The 18,761-nt window shown below is 51.3% G+C and overlaps 1 protein-coding gene across 1 annotated transcript in view; it reads right to left on the bottom strand.

The window, feature by feature from the left end:
- Window positions 1-18,761, bottom strand: part of UBE3C (ubiquitin protein ligase E3C) — a 2,658,557-nt gene that overhangs the window by 1,695,793 nt on the left and 944,003 nt on the right. The window contains exon 9 of the mRNA XM_069647972.1: window positions 8,335-8,555. Within this exon, the coding sequence (XP_069504073.1) occupies window positions 8,335-8,555 (221 nt within the window). The remainder of the gene's footprint in view (window positions 1-8,334; window positions 8,556-18,761) is intronic.

Genomic DNA, 18,761 nt, shown 5'->3' with positions numbered 1-18,761 from the left:
GATTATGAAAGACAAAGTGAAGTGGACTCAAAAAACTAGAAATGGCTTTGAAGTATGACTGAAGGCCCAGCAAGATAATGAAATAGCCCGAAGAAGAAATAATTGCCAGAACTCCCAAGGAAGGTTTAAACCTGTACCAGGATTTCCAGGTCCACTTTGGCCCCTGGGTCTGAAGGGGTCCAAAGCTCTCTGGTAGATCTAAGGCCAAGAAGGTAACTGGAGTAGGGCCATGGGCTGGTATAGACCTAGAGTTAAAAGATTTCAAAAGGGAATTACAACTAACTCTGAAAAGCGGGATGGACCAGTACAAAGATCGATGAAGCTAAAAGGCTAGACCACTTGGGGAATATCTTCCATGATTCAGAAGTATTATTAAGTGAAAGAGAAAAACAAAGAACTGAAAATAGGTGACAGGATATTCATGAAACAAATACTTGGCTCAGTAATACCATATTGGTCAAGGGTCAGGCATAAGGCGCCAGACCCAAAAGCATTGCTAACACCCAAACACCCCTCGACCCCTGAGGAGGACCTCATGGCATGTTGGGCCCCTCCAATCGTGCTGTTCCCATCTTCATCTTGTATCCTGGCTTGCAACATTATGTGTTACTACTGACTTCTGCAATTGCATTCGCTCTCCACTCTTGCTTCTCCACTCTTGTTGACTGCTTACTCTCTGTTCTCTCCTCCTCTCCCTTTCTCCCTTTTCCTATCTCCTCCCCTTACTTTCTTCTATGCACTTACTCTATCAGAATTGTCCCTGGACTTAATATGATAGCAACCTCGTCTGTTTCCTCCACCCTCCCATTACTGTTTTTTTCCTCCCCACCATCCCTCCAGCACTATCTAAAATGTCGTCAGGCCTAGTATGATAGTCGCTTGTTTTGTCCCCCCCCCTTCTTCTGCACCCCTCTCCCTCACCTTTTGTTTTTCTCCGGCTCTACCAGAAATGTCATCAGGCCTAGTACGGTAGCCGCCTGTCTGTTTCCATTTCCTTCCCACTCTCCCCCTCCCTTCCTTATCTATGTCTTAGCTCTTGCACTATCTGAAATGTCGTCAGGCCGAGTATGATAGTTAATTTCACATCCTTACTGTTCATGGCCTGTAAGAATGTGGTTGTATTTTCCCTTGTTCCCTCCCTTGCTTTGAAGCGCTTTGAAACACATTGTGTATAGGCGCTATATAAATAAACCATCCCATCATATCATATCAAGTGGACAGAGCATACCTCTGGAGGAAACCCTTACAACATCAGCTGGACATTCTATACAGCAGGTTACAATCATGCAGCTATGCACAACCCAGGTGTGGGGTCTGCTGAAAGGATGATTAAGTAAGGAAATCCAAGTGAACAATGGAGTAAAATGGGGGTGCCTCCTAGCTCAAGCGCTCTTAAATCTCGACACCAATCACTAAGATGATACAAGTGGCACAAGGTACCCCCATACTCAAGGTTACAGATTTTACTCTATGCAGATGACTTGGTATGCTTTTGCAATGTCTAAAAAAAAATAGTATTTGGTGAATTGTATTTTTTGGCGCTGCATGTTTTCCTATTTTTTTTTCAAACAAATTTGAATACTTTCGACCTGGGCATTTGCAGAATTTGAGTTATGGCATGCAACACTAAACACACAAACTTAATAGGGAAGCGATTTAGGATAATTATCAAATGTACGTATTTAGTACTTAAAATATGTTTCAACTTTTATTTCATTAGCCACATGAAGATGTTCTGGAACTAATGTTGGATAATATAAAAGTGTGTTAAAAGCTAGAGCATCTATACTTTGAAATTGACTGTGTGCTTCACGGTTTTGTGCATGCTATTGAATATATTGGATTACTAATTTTCATTAAATAATTCATCATTGGTTGGAGCAATATAGCACAGTACTGCATTTAATTATAGATTGCACCCACTTACATTAGTAAACATTATGTTGCCTCATATATACCCCTCTTCCCCCAACTTGTTAAAGAAGGCCTCTGAAGTCAATTCAATATATGAATGCCTTTCTTTCATTATGATAAAACATGGTTTTCATGTACCTCCATCCATCAAAATAAACCAATAAAGCTAACGTAATAAGGAACAAGTTACTTACCTGTAACTGTTGTTCTCCAGCATGGGTCTGGCATGGATTCACATGCTCATGAATATTCCCCGTCGTCAGGCTGGGAATCCTCGGTAAAGAAAAATCAGTATCAGTTTCGTTTCTGATCTGTCTTTCGTAGTAGTAACCAATCACTGATCTCTGCGTCATACTGACCACAGCCAATGACTGCCATCTCCCTAAGCCCCGCCTCTGACAGCCATCTTCAGATTTGGTAGCAGGTGAAGTGGCAGTATGACCAAGTGAAGAGCCGAAGAGGGGTAGGCGGGAGGGTTTGCATGTGAATCCATGCCAGACCCATGCTGGAGAACAAGAGTTACAGGTAAGTAACTTGTTCCTTCTCCAGCATGGGGTCTGGCATGGATTCACATGCTCATGAATATAAGAATACATAGCAGTACACACATGCAGAACCACGGCAGGTGGCAAAAGGCTCAACATTAAGCAATACAAAAAACTCAACATTAAGCATCTCTTACCTCCTCACCAGGCTCACTTTAAGCGAACAGGTTGCGCAGCACTGCTTGGCCGACCCTGGACTCCTCCCTGGAATCCCGATCGACGCAGTAGAATCTCGTGAAGGTGTGCGTCGACCTCCACGTAGCAGCCCTGCAGATGTCCAGCAGGGGCACACCAGATAGGAACGCCATAGTAGCAGCGATCGCTCTGGTCGAATGGGCTCTCGGACGGCCTGGCAGCGGTCGGTTAGCCAACCAGTGGCAGTGCATGATGCAGCCGGAGAGCCATCTGGAAATATAAGACTTCGAGAGAGCCTTCCCTTGATTCACAGGTCCAAAGTTCACGAATAGCTGTGATATCCTCCGAAAACTCTTCGTGCGGTCCACGTAGAACTTCAGCGCTCTAGCCACATCCAGCGAGTGCAAAGTCCTCTCCGCCAGCGACGAAGGAGACGGGAAGAAAACAGGTAACACCAGGGGCTCGTTAAGATGGAAGTCCGACGGCACCTTGGGCATAAAGGAGGGGTGCGTCCTAAGCACCACCCTCGAGGCATGGAAAGTCAAGTACGGTGCTTTGCAGGATAGGGCCTGGATCTCTCCCACTCGTCGTGCGGAGGTAATGGCAACCAGGAATGCAGTCTTCCACGACACAAACTTCATCGGTGCGGAGTGCATCGGCTCGAATGGGGGCCCCATGAGCCTAAGTTCCCACGCCGGGGCCGGGGCCTTCACCGGCGGGAACGACCAGAACAGTCCTTTCATAAACTCTTTTACCAGTCGATGGGACCACAGGGATGTCCGTCCTGTGGTTCTGGTATATCTGGAGATCGCCGCCAGATGAATCTTAATGGAGGCATGGGCTAGCCCAGCCTTTGCCAGCGATAGCAGGTACGGCAGCACTTGAGGGGCCGTAATCCGTAGGGGGTTGATCTTCTGTGCTCGGCACCAGATAGAGAACCTCTTCCACTTGTGACCGTAGCATTTGAGAGTCGAGGACGCCCTGGCCTTTGCAAGAACCTCTCTGCAGTCGGCCGGTATATCGTACCCTCCAAACTCTAGCGCTGCAGGAGCCAAGCCTGCAGTTTCAGCGACACCGGGTCGTGGTGGAAGATGGCGCCTCCTTCTCTGGAGAGAAGATCCGCGTCTGCCGACAGCTTGATGGGAGGGGACGTTGACAAGTCCAGAAGGTCCGGGAACCAGATCTGCCTCGGCCACGCCAGTGCGACGAGGATCATCCTGCACCGGGACCTCTTGAGCTGGTTGATGAGTCGAAGCAGCAATGGCAACGGAGGGAACGCATACAGGTATAGGCCGTCCCAGGGGAACAAGAACGCATCGCCCATGCTTCTCGGCTGGGAAAACCTGCTGGCGAACCTCTGGCACTTCGAGTTCGTCGCTGTTGCGAACAGGTCGATTTGGGGTTTGCCCCATCGTCGGAAGAGTTGATCCACCTGATCCTGGCGCAGCTCCCACTCGTGACATGCGCGCAGCTCCCTGCTGAGCGAGTCGGCGATGGTGTTTCTTTCTCCTGCCAGGTGGAAGGGAACCAGGAACATCCCCTGGGCGACCGCCCAGTGCCACAGATCCTGTGCCTCCTTGGATAGGGCAATGGGATCTGGTGCCTCCCTGCTTCCGTATGTAAAACATTGTCGTGGTGTTGTCCGTGAAGATCCGCACCACCTTGCCCTTGAGCGACGGGAGGAACGATTTGAGAGCCCAGAACACGGCTCGGAGTTCCAGGATGTTGATGTGCAGGAGCTTCTCCTCCGGGAGCCAGAGGCCTCTTGCGTGGAGATCTCCGGTGTGGGCGCCCCAACCTTCCAGGGAGGCGTCCGTCGTCACCGTCTCCTGGTACGCCGGCATCTGAAAGTCCTTGCCTGCCGTGAGGTGCGCTCGAACGCCCCACCACTGAATCGCCCGCCGGAACACCTCGTTGAGGGCGACCCTGTCTTCGAAGGTGCCCGTCGCCTGCATCCAACGGGCATCGAGAAATTCTTGAAGAGGGCACATCCGTAGTCTGCAGAGGCGCACCAGGTAGATGCAAGAGGACATCATCCCCAGGAGGGACTTGATGGACCTCACCCTGGCCACGTCCGTGGCTAGCAGGCGCTGCACTTTGCCCAGAATGGTCTTCGTCCGTTCTTCCGACAGTGCAGCCAGGCGCCTCACTGTATCGAGCTTCGCTCCCAGAAACAGGGCCACCTGCGACGGCACCAGGTGGGACTTTGGGTAATTTATGGCGAATCCCAGGTCTGTGAGTAGCTGGACGGTCCTCGCAGTGTGTTCGACGGCGAGTTCACTCGTCCTTGAGCGGATGAGCCAGTCGTCCAGGTAGGGGTGGACGTGAATCCCCTGCAGGCGCAGCTGCGCCGCCACAGGTGCTAGGCACTTGGTAAAGACCCTGGGGGCCGACTTCAATCCGAACGGCAGTGCTCTGAATTGGTAGTGGCGTCCCTGGATGACGTACCTGAGGAACTTTCGGTGACTTCTGAGGATGGGAACGTGGAAGTATGCATCCTCCAGGTCCAGCGACGATAGGAAGTCGCCTTCCTCCAGCTGTCCCAGCACGTGCTGGAGGGTGACCATCCTGAACTTTTGTGACCTGATGTATTTGTTCAAACGACGAAGGTCCAGGATGGGGCGCCAGCCGCCCGTCTTCTTCCTGACGAGGAAGTACCTTGAGTACACCCCGGAGCCCCGGAGCCTCTTCGGGTCGGGCTCGATAGCGCCTTTCCTGAGCATCACCCGTACTTCCAACAGCAGTTGCGGGACGTGATTTTCCTTCTTGGCCACAGGTGGAATGTGAGGGCACTTCTTCAGGAATTCGATAGCGTGTCCTCTTGCCAGGGTATCCAGCACCCAACGATCGGTGGAGATGGACTTCCACACGCCGACGAACTTCGTCAGCCGGCCTCCCACCGGGGTGCTTCGGTGGGGGCAAGAGGCCACGGCCGGTTCAGTCCTGCTTGGAGGTGGTGGCCTTGCCGCCATGGCCACCTTGCCGACAGCGGCGAGGCGCTCCCTGCTTGCCGCGACCCCTGTAGGCCTCCTGAGACGAGGAGCGTGCCGCCTGGCGGTAGGACGACGAGCCACCGCTGGATCCTTTGGAGGCCCCCTGTCTGCCTCCGGAGCTCCGAAAGGGCCGTCGTTGCTGAAGGGCTCCTAGGGCGCGGGCTGTCTCCGTGTCCGTCTTTATGGCTTGGAGGGATTCGTCCACCGCCTTCCCGAACAAGTTGCTGCCGTCGAACGGCATGTCCAACACCCGGGCCTGGACGTCCTGACGGAAGTCGGTCGCCCGGAGCCAACCCCGTCGTCATAGGCAAACTCCGTTGCCCAGCTGGCGGAACCCGGTATCGGCAATATCGGTTGCCACCGTTATGGCGTGGTCCGACGCCACCTCGCCTTCTTGAAGTATTTCCAGGGCCTCGGACCTCTTGTCGTCCGGTAGGAAATTCAATATGGGGGCCAGCTTAAACCAGAGCTCCCTGTCGTAACGGGCCACGATCGCCAGGGCGTTGGCCGCTTTGATCGTCGTCGCCGCCGACGAAATGACCCGTCGCCCCATGGCGTCCAACTTCCTACCCTCGCCGTCCGGAGGGGAATTCGACGTTGAGGCTCCTGACCCCGCCGCTTTCTTCTTCGCCGCCGCCGAGACGACCGAGTCTGGCGTTGGCTGGGCCCTGAGGCACAGGGGAGCGGTCTCGGGGACCCGGTATTTCTTCTCGTACCGGTCCCGTTTGGCTGGTGCCATGGAGGGGTTCTTGAGTACCGACAGGCCCTCCTCCCAGATGTCATCGATTAGAGGCACCGCGATGACAGTCTTCCTCTTGGCCTCCCGGCGCTGATAGAGGAAACCTTCCTTTTTCTGCTCCTCCGGGCAGAGCTGGAACAATTCGGACGCCCTGGCGATCATGGCGTGGAATGAGCCAATCTCGTCGGGCGGAGAGGCCCGAGCGACGGGAGACCCGTTCCATCGTCGTCGCCCTCAGAACCCGTCGTCGAGCCCACCGCACCGTCATCTCCCGACTCGTGGGAGGATGAGGAGGGAACTGTAGGCCTTACGGGGGGCGAGTGGAGTAGAGGGTTGGGTCCTCCGTCGTTTGTTCTGAGGACTTCCCGACGGGCCAGGTTGCGGGTCCTCCGGCCATGGCCGTGGTAATCTCGTCCTTATCTCAGAGCATTAAGGACTGGATTGCAGACAAAATGGCAGCCGAGCTATCCTGAGGCCTAGGTTCCAGCTGCGCCGGAAGGGAAGGCTGCTCTTCCTCGCCATCGTCGTCTTCCTCGGTTATCTCCCGAGGATCTTCCTTACGGGATCAAACCTTCTCGAATTGGACTTCGAGATTCCTCACGGCCTCGGTCAGTTCCTCCTCCGAGGCTGACTCCGAGCTCGAGGAGGCTACCGTGCCCCCCTCGCTTCTTCCATCATGGTGGCCATGACGATGGGCTGAAAAGAGGATTCCCTCCTTGGCGGCAGGGAAACTCTAGTCCCGGAGGCAGTCTTCGCTGGCGGGGTCTCTGCCGGCTTGGCCAGAGTCGCCGCAATCGCCTCGATAGAGGCCTTTGCCTGCTGGGTAGGGGCCTTCACCACCTTAGGTGCGTCCCGGGCCTTCTCCTTAGGGGGAGGGGCGACGCCTCGCTCCCCCTCTCCCGAGGTCGGACGGGGCTTCTCCCGAAGCTTACCCGGGGTCTCGGACTTCCTCTTCCCCGAATCGGAGCGCTGGCTCGTGGTTGACGGTGCCGGGGAAGGTGCGCCCTGCCTGGCGACCGAAGAGCCCGACCTTTCGGCGTTCCCGGAGCCAGCGGACTTGCGGCGCTTGGCCTGGTGTTGGGCCCCCGTCGCCGGGGCGCCCGCACAGGACTTAGAAGCCCGCTCGGACCCTTTCTTCTTCTTCTCACCCGTTGAGCCCTTCTCCAACCAGCTGGCGAGACAGGATCGACGGTCCCTCATGGTCCGCTCCGACAAGTTCTTGCAGAACTGGCAGTCCTTCTCTACATGAGTCTTGTCCCCATGAAGACAGTAGAGGCATCGCGAATGCTCGTCCTCCTTAAACACATTCTGCAGCCCGCATCCAGGGCAGCTGCGAAACAGCTTGGGTCCGGGTGACGAACTCGCGTCCTGGGCCATCTCGAAGTAGGCCGCAAATCTTCTGGAATCCTCCAAAAGGTTGATTCGACGAAATCTTCACCCTTGAGGGGCGTAGGAAAATCCGGCAATGGGTACCCGATAACGGGAGTAGAAACGGTGGAGCTTGAGGCTCGATTAACCGAAAAATTTGAAAATTCACCTGAAAAAGCGTGAAAACGCAGCAAAAGCTCGAGAGCTAAGCACAAGGACTCCCAACACTTGAACGTGCGGTAAAAATCTGAAGATGGCTGCCAGAGGCGGGGCTTAGGGAGATGGCAGTCATTGGCTGTGGTCAGTATGACGCAGAGATCAGTGATTGGTTACTACTACGAAAGACAGATCAGAAACGAAACTGATACTGATTTTTCTTTACCGAGGATTCCCAGACTGACGACAGGGAATATTCATGAGCATGTGAATCCATGCCAGACCCCATGCTGGAGAATTATCTCAACCAACTGCCCTACAATGTTTCACTTACTACACATCTCAATTACACAACCTTTAAACTCAAACTGCCTCTTTTTGCAAGAGCCAGAGAGCTATTCACATCCTGCATTCCGCAAACGTATTTAAACGTATCATTCACATACACAGTAGAATTTGTAGATGTTCTAATAACTTTTCTTACCTAAATATGTTTCACCAACTGTTAAAACAAAGTAAAAAAGCCAGGGTGCTGTGTCACTTTTTCTTAAAAGCCTGCTTTCAGATGTTAGAAGTGCATTCAGAAAAAACTCATAAGGGAAAGCAATCTGTATATCTGCCAGTGCTGGAATGATGAAATTCAAAATCTGATCAGTGAAAGGTGCTGCCAGGAACTCTTCTGTGAATGCAGTGAAAATCTGATTCCTGCAGATAGAAAAAAAGAACCTATGTTGTAATACATATTAAAGAATTGTTTACTTCCTGAAAATAAAAACTATGTATAATGTGTCACAAATTCAGCTTTATTATTTCAATGTTGCCTTTCAATTAAATTCAAGTGGGTGCATGTACTTTTGGGTCTGACTAAATCTGTCCCTATAATGAAATATTTTGATGACCAGAGGAAATTCAAATCTATCTATGCGTTATTATGAGACAGAACAATATGTACTAAAGAAATGTAATGAGGGTGTGTTTTCAATGCAAACATTTCAAGACATATTTGTGATCGTTAACAAGCCCTTCTAACTCCTAACAAAGATTCACAGTGCTTGTCAAGATACTGGAAAGTAATGATGCCATAACCCTCATTTCTTAGGTGGATTCATTTTTTATGACTCACATTGAGCTTTTGCAATTAATTCAGGAATGTCAAACAGCTCATTTAGTCATGAGACTTCATCTTGTCATGGCATTCTAAAAATATACCAGAATATCGGGAGAGTTTTAGCTGAAATTGTCCTTAGCTACAGTGTGATGATAATGCAAGCCCTCAATTAATATAAAATACATTTTAAAATTAGCTTAGTCAGGGTTTATAGTACTGATCTTCAAGTCAACGTTTAGCCTGATCTAATTTGAAGTCTTATTATGATATTTAAGCAGTCAATCCAACAGTTAAATGCATATACTGTCTTTATTCCCCGATTTGTAATGGTTTCAGTCATGCTGACTATGCTTCCAAACACAGAGAATAACCTGATTATGGGACATCAATGGTGACCCAATGGTGCTGGATAACCAATTATGCAGGACAACCAACAGGCAGTATCCCAGAGGGCAGTGAACCAGAAAACAGAGCAAAAAGGTCAGATAACAGAGCCAAATACAATCTAAGGTGGCACCTTTTGACCATGAAATGCAGGGTGCCATAATGAGACTGAGAACAATTAGTTACTTACCCGTAACTTCAGTTATCCATCATTGTTATCTTTCAATGTAGCAATTAGGATGGGAATCCCCAGTACACATGACTGTAATAGCAGTAATACAGAAGGACAAAACACACTGACAGGCATTAAACATACAGCTTATCAATTTAATTGTTCTCCTTTTTCCCCACTGATCAATGAGAAGGTTATGTTTAGCCTCCTCCCAGGCAGTTGTCTTCAGTTCTGAATAGCAGTTGGGTAGCTTGGAGAAGGTGTAGGCAGCTAGCCTCCTAGGTGGGGTGGGCCATGTGCTGCATGTGAATGAATGAATTATACCAATACAGAAGAACTATAGTTACTTATTTCCAAGCATTAGATCGTTCATAGAGTCATAAGCCTAAATAGATTAGCAAACAATGCAACTATGTATAAACATACAAGGAAACTTTAAGCATACATAAAGGCATACAGTCCATATCTCAAATAACCTTTTTGATCCATGGAATCACTGGCTCTAGGGTGGTTATTTTGAATGTTTGCTTGCATATGAACTTCAAATGACAAAGGGCCAAGACTGGATGCCAATCTCTGCTCTTTTATGCACTACTAAGTAAAAGGAGTAAACCCCCACCCCCTCCAAAGCAATGGTACTTTTTCTATAGGGTAGTTCCTCAGGAGGGTCTCCAGCCAGTTTTGTGATCTGCACAAATTTCAGTTGGTGTTTGAGAATGCTGGCATACGAATTCCCAAATATGTCTGTGGTTTGTGATGTCTCACACCCATTGTTCGAAAGTTATTGCAGGCCATGCTTTAGCGTGTAGTTTGATCCATCCCCTCAATAGAGTGATCAGCAGGTGGGAGCCCAGTTATCTGTGCTCATATTTGTTTAGTGGCATCAGTACGAGATTGACCAGTGCCGCATCTGCCTGTTGTGAGGTCCTCCAATTGGATGACTGGTGGTACCGGTATGATGATGGAGCAGGCAATATTTCTGGGGGGGTAAAGGAGCGTCTGCCATCTCCAATCTCTGTGCCTCTGAACTACAAAAGGAATAATATGCGAGAAGGGAACACTAATGCCTTTTTGCCGGTATTGCAAATATCTGTCTTATTGCATCTAGAGAATGTTGCCTTATCCGTGGAATGGATATTGGATTCTCCTAACACTTTGGCAGTGTTGAAATCAAAAACCAGAGACTGGGATAGAAGATAACATGTCAAAATTGCATCGAAAAAAAAAGTCCATCAGTATTGTTTGCAAGACTTCCAATTAGAATCCGCCTGCACTTATCTAACTAAATTGTGTGCAGGTAATTTTAGAAGGTTTATCATCTATCTCTGGAGGATAGCTCAGCGACAACTTGCTCGCCTTGGAAGCAAGACGGCAGGGAGTAACACAGGTTCGATCCCCGGGTCTGCGCTTCGAAACCTCTGGGTATTACGCGCGTTATAAATAACCTATCATATCATATCATAAACCTGAGATTTCATATGCTCCCAACCCTTGAATTCAATGGGAGCTGGAAAAGAATTCCCTACGATGAAAGACTGTGCTGGATGTGCCATGCATCATTTGAAACCAGCCGGCATGTATCAACCTCTTGCTCAAGCCTAAAGTTATTATAACATAAGGGGTATCGGGGGCTGACTGACCGCAAGGAATTCAGAGAGACAGACCAATTTTGAAGTGGCTCTTCGGGGCAGAATCTCTGGTCTTATCTTCAGCCGACTTTTATATTTGGAAGGAAATATTGATCCTATTTCCGATTGCACCTTGATGCTGTAGACTGATTTGCTGTATAGTTTGGTAGCAAAGAAATGGGCCTGATTCTTAACCTGGGGAAAGTGTTAATAATATCCTTGTTTACACCATGTATTCAATTACTGAGGCTGCGCCCACTTCTTCATCTGGATTTTAGCTGCATAGACGGTCTCTGTACTTGTGTTTATTTTCTAATATGTCTCATAACTGTATTAAGGGGGCGTGGCTAGTAGCCAAAGCATAAGCACTTGGCTCTCCAGGGCTCCCACACCGCCTGTCGAAATCCTGCTTAAAAGTCCGATTTCTGATACAAAAACCCCATCCACAAGTAGGGAAATCATTGCAGAGAGGCTGGTGCAGCTTTCTAGGTGGATGAGGGATGAGACGTGGCCCTGGAATCCTGGGAGGTCAGACGAGCGTTCCTCCATGGAAAAGTGATCCGGTAATCCAAGATGGCCGACGGGGCCAACTAGCAGACCAGCAACCAACTCGTCAACGTAGGGCAGTCGGACCCGGAGCGACCACCGTATTGGCAGTACTGCGCTCTGGCTGATAATGCTCCACTCTGACAAGCGGGAAGTTGGACACCGTGCAGGTCGGGACGGCAACCGCAAGTGGAGTATAACGGGGCTGGAGCTCCGAAAGATTAGGAGAGGTGCCACAGATGCGGAGGAGTAGAGACGTACCATGTCGGCAAGATTCTGCTAGTTGGAGACCTGCATGCCCTGACGGAAAACAGAGAGACTGGCACAGAGACCCAATCGTGAGGGCACGGTTTGGGTCACCAAAATGCTCCAACCTGGCTGACATGAATCGCAAAGGCAAGTACGAAGCACAAGGCATGGTATCGGACCGGTAGCCGCAGGGGAACAATGACAAAGCAGTACACCGGTGGGCAGAGACAGGACAACGCTGAGCCCGAGGAAGAAGAAGACACAGTGGCACAGAAAACACCCGCAAGGACAAGCAAAGTGGCAAGAGGTGAGAGGGGACCGAGTCGGCAAGGGTCTCAGGGTGGATTCAGGCGCTACAGCTCACCCCCTTTGCCAGACAGATTTTGAGACGACCAGGAGAGGTGTGAAGGAGGTTGGAAGCAGTGCAGCCGTGGACACACAGTGGGCTCGTCCCTCCACACGGTTAGAGACACTAAAGTGGCATAGCGATTGGAAGCGAGGAAGACCCCTGGGAGCAGGGAAACATGAGCACCATACCGGCAGTGGCGGTAAAGTTCCACATTAACAACGCCCAGCATGGTGACAGCTACAGGTCGCAAAATTGGAAACATTAAATCCTAATAGCTGAGCACACATAGTGCCTTGCAGCAACAAAGACGTGTGTGACTACAATACAAAAGTAGGAGCGACCCCTAAAGACACAGCGCCACGAAATCAGAGATAATCCCATTCCGGATCACAGCAAGAATGGTGAAGGGGCAGCAAAAAATTGAGAAATACAAAAACTCGAGGAGTAAGCTACAGAAGCATGAAGGGACGAACCGAGGGGTGGAAGGCGCAACTGAAGGAGGTACAGGAGGAGTGACCCTGGACGCGTTGATGGAGGCAACCCAGGCAACAAGGACTTACCTGGGAGGGAGCATCAAAGAGGTGGGTGTGGATGTGTCCCTGGTAAGAGCAGACCTTTGAAAGGTGTGTGAGAAGGTCACAAAAGTAGAGAAGAGAGTAAGCTGTGTGGAAGATGACGTCCAACAATTCAAAAACCAAGTGGCAGGCCCCATAGGGGCAACCGGGACCTTGGAATCTAGAGCAGAGGATGCAATGCAGAGGGACGATCCAGGCGCTGCAATATCCGTTTGGTCGGGATACGAGAGATAGAAGAGTGTGGAGCTTTTTGTGGAAAATCTCATCCTAAAGGTGCTGGGAGTGAAGGGACTGTCGAAATTCTTTACAGTCGAACAGGCTCACAGAGTGCCCGGTAGAGCTCTCCCACCAGGGGGCCCGCCAAGAGCGATAGTGGCAAAGGTCATGAATTTCAGAGAAAGGGATGCTATTTTGCAGGATTCCCACAAGGTGGGGTTCTATGAAGTGGGAAACACTAAACTACGCATCTTCCCCGGACTTTACGCTGGAGGTGCAATGTCAAAGGAGAACGTATGATGCAGTGAGGCGGCGCCTCAGAAATCCTTAATATGAAGTACATGTTGTTTTTCCCAGCCAAATTAAAAGGTCATAGTGGGTGGGAAAACATGGTTCTTCATGTCCCCCCAGGAGGTATGGGACTGGTTGGACACAGCACCACACGGTTTGGATCTGCAGAATAGGAAGGGGGCGGGGATGTCATAACCGGGGGACTAAAGGTGTGCTAAGAGGAGATTGGGTTAAAAGCTGGTGGCATGCGTGACCTTTAACAGATTAGCTGAGGTATCAGCGAAGTGGGAGTGAGAGATGCTGAGAAGACAGGTGGGAGTGGTGGCAATGGGGAGCACCTAGGTTTTAGACCAATGACCGGTTACCGACGTGGAGGTGGGTGAGGTGGGGAAGCCGCCCAGAGGTCAAAAGTTATGGAGAGGGAGGAACCGGTCCCTAGTTGGGGAAGGTCAGGAGTGAGGAAAGGAGGGCTTGGATTTGGGGGATGGAGGAGGTGGGGACAGAGATGGGAGAGGGAGGATGGGGAGAAGAGGAGGGGATTTGGTGGGACAGTTGGTGGGAGGGGAGTTGGGTGTACGAACAAGTTGGGCACGGTTGCCTAGTCGGTCAAAGTTCAAAGTTAAGAGAGGGGGTGGGGACTACGCAGGGGAATTGGGAAGATATGGAAACAGGACCAAGATGAGGACCCAGAGGTGGGAATGTCGACCTCAGAGAGGAAGAGGAAATAGCAGAGGAAGGAAGGAAGGGGGTAGGAAGTGGCTATACCGGGTTGGGGGGGGGGCGAGGCACAAGCTATAACAGGAGGACGCAATGGGGAACATCGATTTGAAGATCGGAACATGGAATGTTCGGGGGCTGGGAACGATCCGAAAAAAAACTAAGAAACAAAAAGTAAGGGGCTGTCTAAAAAGACAGAATACAGATAGCCCTGATACAAGTGACACATCTAACTAGGACTGACCTGGTGGCACTAGGGAGACAATGGGCAGGGCAAGTGATTGGTACTTCATACTCTTTGTAGGCAAGGGAGCGCTGATTTGGAAGGCGGCAGGCATGTCTATACAGGTGGAAAAGGTTTTGATGGATGAGGTTGGGAGGACAGTAGTGCTCTTGGGGAAACTGGAGGTACAAACAATATGTGGAGCAAACTTGTATGCAAATTAACAAGGGGGGTCCTGGAAGTCCCTCTGCCAAACTTTAGCCCTGGTTATGAGAGACTTACACAGAGTCTTTAGCTCACTATCTTTCACAGAGAAGAAATATCCCAAACATATCAGTCTTTGTCCTGCCCTGGGGTAGTCCAGCACCAAAATGCTAGGCAATTCTCCTCTGAACAAGAGTACCAACAGCAACCCCAGACACGTGTTTCAGTCTGGTTGGACCTCATCAGTAGGGTGGAGCTGTGCCTCTCTAGGAATAGTGAGCAAGGGCTCCATGTCTGGATTCCCCTAGTAACTTAGGGTGAGACCCAAATTTACTTAAATATGCAAATTAACAAGGGGGGTCCTGGGAGTCTCTCTGCCAGACATTAGTCCTGGTTACGAGAGATTTACCCAGAGTCTTTAGCTCACTATCTTTCACAGAGAAGAAATATCCCAAACATATTAGTCTTTGTCCTGCCCTGGGGCAGTCTAGCACCAAAATCCTATGCAAGGTACAACAGGCCCCTATTTTCAGTTTGATAACAATCTCTTCCTGATTCCCAAAGATAACTTCACAAACTGTTTTAAACACCAAGTAACACAGATTGTGTTAGTACAGAAGAGGAATAAAAGAGCAGGATGGCAAAGTCTAAGCGTAGGCTCCCTTAATAGTCGTATCAGGTATGTGTTCTTTACCTTTTATAAGATACACATAAAAACAGATAAAATGAGGAGGTGTCGAAAGATGGGAAAGCCAAAAAGGACAACACCTCCTCCAAATATCCAGGGCATAATCTATTTATCAAAAACCAGTCCTTAGAAAATGGGAACCTGATAAATAGGGCTCAGACCCCCGAGGCTTGATATGCTCTCACTGAATCTATTAGAGGGTTTATTCAGTTCCAACTATTCTATCTCCATTGACCTTTGTGGCAATAATGAATCTCTGGGGCAGTCCAGCACCGAAATGCTAGGCAATTCTCCTCTGAACAAGAGTACCAACAGCAATCCCAGACACGTGTTTCGGTCTGGTTGGACCTCATCAGTAGGGTGGAGCTGTGCCTCTCTAAGAATAGTGAGCAAGGGGTCCATGTCTGGATTCCCCTAGTAACTTAGGGTGAGACCCAAAGTTACTTAAATATGCAAATTGACGGGGGCGTGGCTTGGAGCCATGATGGTCGGATCGGCTCTATAAGAGCGCCCGGCTTACGCCACGCATCCAACCGTAATGCTCCGGTGATAGGGGTTCTTCAGCTCATCCTGACGGTGAAAGCGACCCTGCACAGAAGGGTCTAATCCCGGGCACTCCACAACGCCTGGAACCAGAGGCAAATTAAGCTTGAAGCTGCGCCGTGGGGTAGAGGTTGCCCGATCTCAAAATGGCGGGCAGCACCATGAAGCCCGCCTAGCAGCTACGGAGGCGCACTGAGGCATAAGCAGCCCCCTGAGCGAGAGACGAACCAGCCGGCGGCACGTAATACCCAAACAGAGGAGAGCAATCGTCACGGATGGCTCCAGCCAAGGAGCCCAGCCGAATCAACAAACAGGCACCGCCAGCCGTCAGCCCTCAGCAAACGGCTGCACCGGACCCGGCGCTGCACCAGCGTGGGGGCTACCAGACCAACGAGCCCCAGCGAACTGGGTGAGCCACCAGGCCCGGGTCGGAGACACGTTGTGCGCTTCCTGGGAACGTGGACCAACGGAGACGGACCGAAGCGCAGAGGGGGCGCCACCAACGAGAGGAAGCCGAAGAGGAGATCAGCACCCATCTCAGTCCTCAGTATCTCCACCGCACCCCGCAGAAGACACCAAGTGATTGAGGTGAGAGGCGGGGGGTCAGGCAGCTGCAAGCTGAAGCCAGGTAATTCCCCCCTCCCCGAAACCCATCCCACGGGAGAGAACAGCGGACTGGAGGTGGGGGCGCGGTCCTGGGTTCCCGCCGCCCCCTCGGCGCAGAGACAGAACCGAGTAGTGGTGTGGCCTGACACAGCAGGCAATCCACGCCCCCGCCCACTGGCAGAACAGCGGTCCCCGACTGTTTGTGAGTGGCAGAAGCCCTGGGATCAGGAGAACCCCCCACAGGAGCAGCTGCAGTGGCCCCGGGCCTCCATCACATGACATACACTGACCCAGTGACACTCGGTGAGGCAGACCACCTCATTAACGCCCGACCTGCACCCACCGCTGAAACAAAGCCAGATTCAGCAGCAGATGTGGCCCGGGACCTCCCTGTAGCGCCATCCCCACCCCCATCTAACAGAGGCAGTGAACGCTCACCCCGCAGGATACAAACATCGCAGGTGCTGGGACCTGGAGGTCTGAAGATCCTCAACTCCACAGTGGGCAAGGGGGATCCTCGGAAGGCCCAGCCAGCAACGCAGCCCTAGCCCCTGCCACACTGCAAATTCAAAGCAGGAGGACAAGCCCTCCCAACGAAACTCGCGCCCCACATCCCCACCCACACCACTGGGACAGAATCGAGCAATGGGCAAACATTTTCAGGGAGGGCCCAGGGCCATCACCATACAAGCCTACAGGGGCATCACAAAGCTCCGGATACTCTGAACTGACCCGCAGCCCGGGAACCACGTCATCTGCTACTAGCTGCCGGCCCAGAACATTCGCACTAGCACCACAGGAAGGAACGAGGATCACACCCAGGAAGCCCAAGAGGAGTGTAACCACCTAACAACGACAGACCCCTGCCCGTGGAGTGTCCCACCAAAGGCAACCAGGCACACACGGACACAGCTCAGCTTCCCCGCCCTCAGCTTAGCGATTGAACGCCCGATTAACCATCTCCCCGGTAACCCCCGAAGAAGTGAAGAGCACCATCACGCTCCTGGAGGCGAGAGTGGGGGAAGTGGAGACTAGGACAACAGAGGTCGAAAAAACATCCATATGTGAGCACAGCTACGAGATCAAAAAGGGGGCAGACAGGCTAGCCATGTTAGAAGCTAAGTGTGAAGCCCTTGAACTCAAACAGGAGGGCTCAGAAAACCGATCCCGTCGCAACAACACACGCCTAAGAGGTATTATCCCCACATCCATACTGGAGGTGGACCTGCAGCATTACGTGAGCGACCTCTTTCGCTTTATCCTGACACTATCGGACGACTCCCCCCTGGTGCTCGACAGGGTCCACCAAACCAGGGTTAGATCCAACTCCTCAACCCCGCCAGATGTCCTAGCCAGACTACACTATTTCAAAGGCAAGTAAGAAATCATGCTGGAGGCGAGAAACACTCAGCAAATACTGTTCCGAGACGCCTCTATCTCCCTATACCAAGATCTCGTCTCAAGCACACTTCTGAAAAGGAAAGCACTAAAACCAGTCACAGAATGGCTGAGGGAGAAAGGCACACTGCATCACTGGGGTTTCCCCACAGCCCTAATCTTCACCTGGAATGGGAGCGTCCGCCACATACGCAAAGTGCACGAAGCGGAGAGACTGTTGAACCCAGATGCGAGAGATGGAACTAATAACGAAGACACCCCCCCAGAACAGGAAGAACCACAGGAGCCTAACCGCTCATGGTCGCGAACTGAGGCGACGCTGGAGGCTCAGGGGCCCCCCACTCAGAGGCTACCGCACAAGCAAAGAGGGCTAAAGCGGGGCGATACCGGCCCCCCCGAATCCCCGGAACCAACAAGAACCACCAAGTGCCAGACGACAGCCGTGACCGCAAGCTACACATCGTACCCCTGAAGCAAAGCAATATGCTAACCTTACATGCAGCTATCACCGCCATACAGCAGAGGTCCAAGGACCTCATACTCAGCAGGATGCGTTGGCCCAGCCCGAGCCCCCGTTGGTCAAAGGCTGGCCCAAACGACCATGTTTTGTTCTACTAGCGAGTGGGGTGGACACCGAATGGGGCACAATTCACCAAGACAGGACCCAACTCAATCGACGGCGGGTGAAACACAGAGTATAACAGCATCCACCAACCGCATCCAGATCATCCCCAAATGGGTCCACCCATAATAAATCTAACTATGATCACCTGGAATGTTCAGGGCTTGAATTCCCCCAGGAAACGGAAGTCCGTGGAACACCGCCTAGCCCAACTTGAAGCAGATATAGTCTGCCTACAAGAAACCCACCTCTTGGCCACGGATGAGCAACGTGTCAAATACCAAAGATTCCCTAAAAGATATTTCGCATCCGCTGGTCAGAAGAGTGGAGGGGTGGCGACCCTGCTCAGCCAATCAGCGATTCTATTGAGGGTCACAGTCAAGCGGGACCCC

This window comes from Ambystoma mexicanum, chromosome 2q (genome assembly GCF_040938575.1).
Source record: "Ambystoma mexicanum isolate Mex_15411 chromosome 2q, UKY_AmexF1_1, whole genome shotgun sequence".
Taxonomy (NCBI): Eukaryota; Metazoa; Chordata; class Amphibia; order Caudata; family Ambystomatidae; genus Ambystoma; species Ambystoma mexicanum.
The sequence above is the reverse complement of the archived record's forward strand: the minus strand, read 5'-3'. Positions and strand labels throughout refer to the sequence as shown.